Genomic DNA, 6,000 nt, shown 5'->3' with positions numbered 1-6,000 from the left:
AAAATCAGCTACTCTCAACATCCTGGGGAGATTTTCCATAAACTGGGAGATTAATTACGCTAGACTATAAAAAATTGTAGAAGTAGCACATATACCCAATCCTTACTCTAAACAAGGCATATATGTTGATTCAGGAAGTTGGTGTGAGAATGTTTCACTTAAATTTCTACTATATGCTGTTATTTTGAAAATAATAATATACACAATAAAAGCAGGAAAAAAAAGCCATTCTTCAGAAGGTGTGTGTGTGTGTGTGTGTGTGTGTGTGTGTGTGTGTGTGACTTCATTCACACTCAAAACAGCATATAAATATTTGGATTAAATATTGTCTTTATGGTCATGTGAGGTCTTTATTACCATCATATAAAAGGAGAAGGGCAAAGTACTGGTTATAGTACACTCCCTGATATTCCATATCCTTATGTCACTCTCACATTCCTGTTTGTTGCACTACAGAGAGGAAGACAACTGAATGCTGAGTGAAGCTTCCAAGTAATGGGTTTCAGTATTTCAGAGGGGGTTCAAGAGGAGAAGTTAGCTGTCCAGTGTTTCCTGAGAAACTAATATTTTGGGGTTGGTGATTAAGCAAGGTGAGTGAAAAGAAATTTTTACGGTGGGGAAAAAAGTCAGAGTTGGGGTGTGTGTGTGTGTGTGTGTGTGTGTGTGTGTGTGTGTGTGTGTTTATGAAGAGGCTGAGAAATGTCAATAGGGACAGGAGAAAGTTTCTCCATTTAATGTCTTTCCCCATCATGATTAGTCTATCTTTGTTCTAACTAGATCCTTTCTCTAGTTAAAAAATATTAAGGATTCTTCTAAAATAAAAAGCTGTACTCCTCTCCAACCTTAGATACTAGGTGTTCATCTTACTCTCTCTGGTTCTTAGAAATTATGTAGCTTTATCCTGTTTATGATAGATAATTCCATGGTCCTTATATTTTCCTTAGATCCCTTATTTCTCCTATCACTGCCTTTCCAGAAGAAAATTTGTTTTGTGTCAGATTAGAACATTCCGAATCTCTTTCTTCCCTGGGTCCTCTCCCCAATCTAAATCTCTCACTGAAAACCCACTCATGAATTCATTCAGGCAAATTAAGATCTTCTCTATATCTTCTAGCTTTTCACACCTCCTTCAGGAAAATGGGGGTGACAGAAGTCTTGTAATCAGGCAGGACTTCCTGAAGTCCCCTGAATTGGGGCTGATGAATGATATTCCCTTTCTCAAAGTGCATATCTGATCCAGAATAGAAGCTCCTTCCAACCCCAACCTTGTCCTCGATTTACCACCATAGGCTAAGCCCGGATAGTAATTTTTTTTAAATTTTTTTTTTTATTTGACAGAGAGATCACAAGCAGGCAGAGAGGCAGGCAGAGAGAGAGGAGGAAGCAGGCTCCCTGCTGAGCAGAGAGCCCGATGCGGGGCTCGATCCCAGGGCTCCGAGACCATGACCTGAGCAGAAGGCAGCGGCTTAACCCACTGAGCCACCCAGGCGCCCCCCGGATAGTAATTTTGACCTATATCCCTAGGAAATGGTGGAGGTCAGCTTCCTGAGGAAAACTACCTGGGTAATGGTTTTTCTGTTTGTTTGCAGGAAAGAAGTAAAGAAAAACACTTTTAAGCATACGGGAGTCATCTTTGGTCTCTGGGATTCCATATTTCACATCTTACATCATAAAGACTAAATTGTCCAAGATGATGTTAGCTACCCTTCTAATTATGGTGCTATTTTTTTTAAATCAAGTCACCCTTGAGAAAGTCACCAGAGAAAATGGTAAGTTTATAAATGATTGATGTTATAGATCTGGATATTTTGGGGATCATGACCTGAACTGAAAGCAAATGCTTAACCTACTGAGTCACCCAGGCACCACATGGACTGTCATGTTTTTATTTTCATTTGCTTCTATGTAGTTTTTAATTTCTTCTTTGAATTCCTGGTTAACCCCTCCATTCTTTCATAGGAGTCCTTTAACCTCCATGTATCTGTCCTCTTTCCAAATTTTTTTCTTGTGGTTGACTTCAAGTTTCATAGCCTTGTGGTCTAAAAACATGCATAGTATCATCTCGGTCTTTTTGTACTTGTTGATGACTGATTTGTGACCCAGAATGTGATCTATTCTAGAGAACGCTCTATGTGTACTCAAAAAAAAATATGTATTCTGCTGCTTTAGGAAAAAATGTCCTGAATATCTATATCTATCTATATCTATTTCTATAGATATTATGTATTTCTATAGATATTTCTATAGATATTTCTATAAATATTTCTATAGGCATAGAAATAGATATAGATATAGATATAGATATAGATATAGATATAGATATAGATCCGTCTGGTCCAGTGCATAGTTCAATGTCCTTGTTTTCTTGTTGATTTTCTGCTTAGATGATCTGTCCATTGATGTAAGTGGGATGTTAAAGTACTCTACTATTATTGTTTTATTAGCAATGAGTTTATGTTTGCTATTCATTGATTTATATATTTGGATTCTTCCACATTGGGGGCATAAACACTTACAATCATTAGATCTTCTTATGGACAAACCCTTAATTATGATATTGTGCTATTCATCATCTCTAGTTACAGTCTTTGGTTTAAAATCTAGTTTGATATAAGAATGGGTACTCCAGCTTTTTGTCACTCATTACCATGAGAGATGGTTTTCCATCCCCTCACTTTCAATCTGAAGGTGAGTTTAGGTCTAAAATAAATGCCTTAGGGTGTCTGAGTGTCTCAGTCAGTTAAGATTCCAATTCTTGATTTCAGCTCAGATCATGATCTCAGGGTTCTGGAATGGAGTCATGCATTGGACTTCATGCTCAGTGGCAAGTTTGCTGGAAGATTTCTCTCCCTCAACCTCTGCCCCTTCTTTCTCTCTTTCTTAAATAAATAAATCTTTAAAAGATTAAAATAAAATAAAATAAATAAAATAAGAGTCTCTTATAGGCAGCATATAGATTTTTTTTTATCCATTCTGATACCCCTTGTCTTTTGATTGGAGCATTTATTCTATTTACATTCAGAGTGATTATTGATAGATATGAATTTAGTTACATTATATTACCTGTAAATTTGGTGTTCCTTGTGATGTTTCTGTTCCTTTCTAGTCTTCATTGCTTTTGGTCTTTCTTTCCCTCTCAAAGGATCCCTTTTAATATTTCTTGCAGGGCTGTTAAGGGGTCGTGAAGTCCTTTGTTTTTGTTTGTCTTGGAAACTCTATCTCTCCTTTTGAATGAAAGCCTTGCTGGATAAAGTATTCTTGGCTGTGAATTTTTCCCATTCAGCACATTGGGCCATTCTCTTTTGGCCTATGTGGACAGATTTTTTACATACATGATTTGTCCTCCCTTGCAGGTTGAGGACTTTTTTCCTCTGTGCTCATTTCAGGTTTCCTTCCTTGTCTGTGTATTTTGAGAATTTGACTATGATAAGTCTTGGTGTGGGTTGGCTTTGGTGGAATTTTATGGGAGTTCTCTGTGCCTCTTGGATTTTGATATCTGTTTCCTTCCCCACAATTAGGGAACTTTTCAGCAATCATTTGCTCAAATAAACTTTCTGCCCCTTCTTCCCTCTCTTGTTCTTCTGGAATTTATATGATATTCATGTTATTACACTTTGAGTATTTGCTGAGTTCCTTAGGTCTATCTTCATGATCTAATACTTTTCTTTCCCTTTCCTTTTCAGCCTCATTATTTTCAATACTTGTATCATCTATATCACTGATTCATTCCTGTGCTTCATCTGTCCTTGTTGTCATTATATTCAGTCAGTTTTTCATCTCAGTTATATCATTTTTAACCTTGGCTTAACTAGTTTTTCATTCTTTCATCTCTGCAGTAAGAGATTCTCTGGTATCTTATATGCTAACCCAGCTAGCATGCTTATGATTGATGTTTTAAATATTGTTTCAGACAGTTACTTATATCAATTTTGATTAAATCCTTGGTCATTACTCCTTTATGTTTTTTCTTTTGGGTTGAATTCCCCCATCTTGTCATTTTTGTCTAGGTCACTGTGTGTGTGTGTGTGTGTGTGTGTGTGTGTGTGTGTGTGTTAGGAAAGCCTGTTATATTTCTGCTCCTGAGAGTAATGGCTATACTGAGACAAGGTCCTATACTTTCTTGGGCTTCAGGAGGTGTTTCAGAGTGTGCAATCTGGTGTTGTATTTTGACTATTCTTTCCCTCAGGCCAGTCTTCTGCAGAGTTTCTCCTTTCCTGCTGTGGGGACTCTTTGGACTTTTCCCAGTGTGTAGCAAGTTTGAACTGGATGTGGTTGGGTCTCCTATTAAAGGAAGGTAGATCCTACCATGCCTGGGTGGCTCAGTCAGTTAAGCATCTGTCTTTGTCTCAGGTCATGATATTGATATCAGGTCCTGGGATTGAGCCTTGCATAGGGATTCCTGATCAATATGGAACCTGCTACTCCCTTTCCTTCTGCTCCCTGCTCCCTTGCTTGCTTGCTTTCCTGCCTTCTCTCTCTCAAGAAAATACATAAAATCTTTAAAAAAAATGTAAGCTAGATCCTATTCCCTCTGGAAGTGAAGCTTTGAAGCAGTGTATGGTCAGTTTGCACCTGCCACTCTTCAGGAGGCCTTCTCAGAAGAGCAATCTCCCCTCTTGTACTGCCAGCTTCTGCAGGTCCCCACCTTCACCCTGTCATGGTCCAAACTGTCTGCCTGCCAGGTGGCACAGTACTCTTGTGTTTTATCTCAGGCATTAGGTTGGATTTCAAAACTCCAAATTTTAGGTACCAGCACAGCAATGACCTGCACTGATCCTCTGGGGTTTGGTGTTACTGCAATCTGGCTGTTGCAGGTTTGTCCCAGAAAAGCAGTTGCAGGACTGCTCTGTGGTTGAAAGTTTATGGTATAGTGCTGCAAAAAGCAAGCACAAAGGTTTGCTGCCCTCATCATGTATCTTTGTTTCTATAGTAGTGACCAAAGTAGAATGTTGGTGCCCACCAGATCCTAAATCCCTGAAGCGGCTGTGCCATGACTTCCAAAGTCACTCCAATAATTGGAACTGTTTCTTGTCGCATGAACAATGGGATTATCAGACCACACTGCCTCCTCCCAGGACTCTGATCTGCTTCCCCACAAAAACACCACTAAGAATGCCAGGAATGACCTTGGTGATGGTGTGACCTTCTAAAACTTCATATTTTGAGCCCTCCTGCTTATAAAAATAGTTGTGGAAAGCCCCTCTCCTTTTTGCAGTCAATGGTTTTGGGAAATAATTTTTCATCTGCGTTCTCCTGCAAGTTTCTTTAACTCTCTCTTTCTCTCTCTCTGTCTCCCTCCTTTCTCCATGATCAGAGCTACCTCTCATCCACAGCACCTACAGTTCTTTTATCCCCCTAATCAACTCTCTGTAGCTTCTACCTTCATTGATGTTGCCATTTTTCTCCTTCTAGATGTGAAGTTTGTTCTCTAAGTTCTCAGATTGATTTCTTGGGTGTTCAGAATGGCTTGATATTTATCTAATTGTGTTCATAATGGGCATTTTAATTGACATTTATCATTGTAAGATAATTTTCTAGATATATAATATAATATGAAAGGTGTGGGGAAGTGTTTCATGTGATTCATAGGCTTACATGTAACTCATAGGCCTTCTTCAATTCTGGAATTTATATTTCATGTTTTCTCTGGAGTTTTTCTTCATTTGCTAATGTCACATCTGATAAGTATGAAGATATATTGACAGTTTCTAAAAAATTATTATCAAGAGTTTGATCAAATGATCAAATTAAATTATAAAGATTGAGAGGCAGAAACTATCAGAATATAAGAATTGAATTATGGCAGATTTAAATCATTGAAACCAAAATGAGAAAGAGTTGTAACAAATGAAATTCCTCAAACATGATATCAAATGCAGAGATATCCAAAAAAGTGAAATATAGAAATAAACTTTGATAGAGCATATAGAAAAAATATCTCATTTTATGAGTTTAAAGTGATAAATATGATTTATTTAGAGTGCAAATTATATGGGAGAA

General features: G+C 37.8%; 1 protein-coding gene across 1 annotated transcript in view; it reads left to right on the top strand.

The window, feature by feature from the left end:
• The first annotated feature begins 408 nt into the window (after positions 1 to 408).
• Positions 409 to 6,000, top strand: part of LOC125103132 (butyrophilin subfamily 1 member A1-like) — a 119,490-nt gene continuing 113,898 nt past the window's right edge. The window contains exons 1-2 of the mRNA XM_047734960.1: positions 409 to 590; positions 1,590 to 1,769. Of these exons, the coding sequence (XP_047590916.1) occupies positions 1,691 to 1,769 (79 nt within the window). The 5' untranslated portion in view covers positions 409 to 590; positions 1,590 to 1,690. The remainder of the gene's footprint in view (positions 591 to 1,589; positions 1,770 to 6,000) is intronic.

The sequence above is a fragment of the Lutra lutra genome, chromosome 6, assembly GCF_902655055.1.
Source record: "Lutra lutra chromosome 6, mLutLut1.2, whole genome shotgun sequence".
Taxonomy (NCBI): domain Eukaryota; kingdom Metazoa; phylum Chordata; class Mammalia; order Carnivora; family Mustelidae; genus Lutra; species Lutra lutra.
This window is presented reverse-complemented; position numbering and strand designations above follow the sequence as displayed.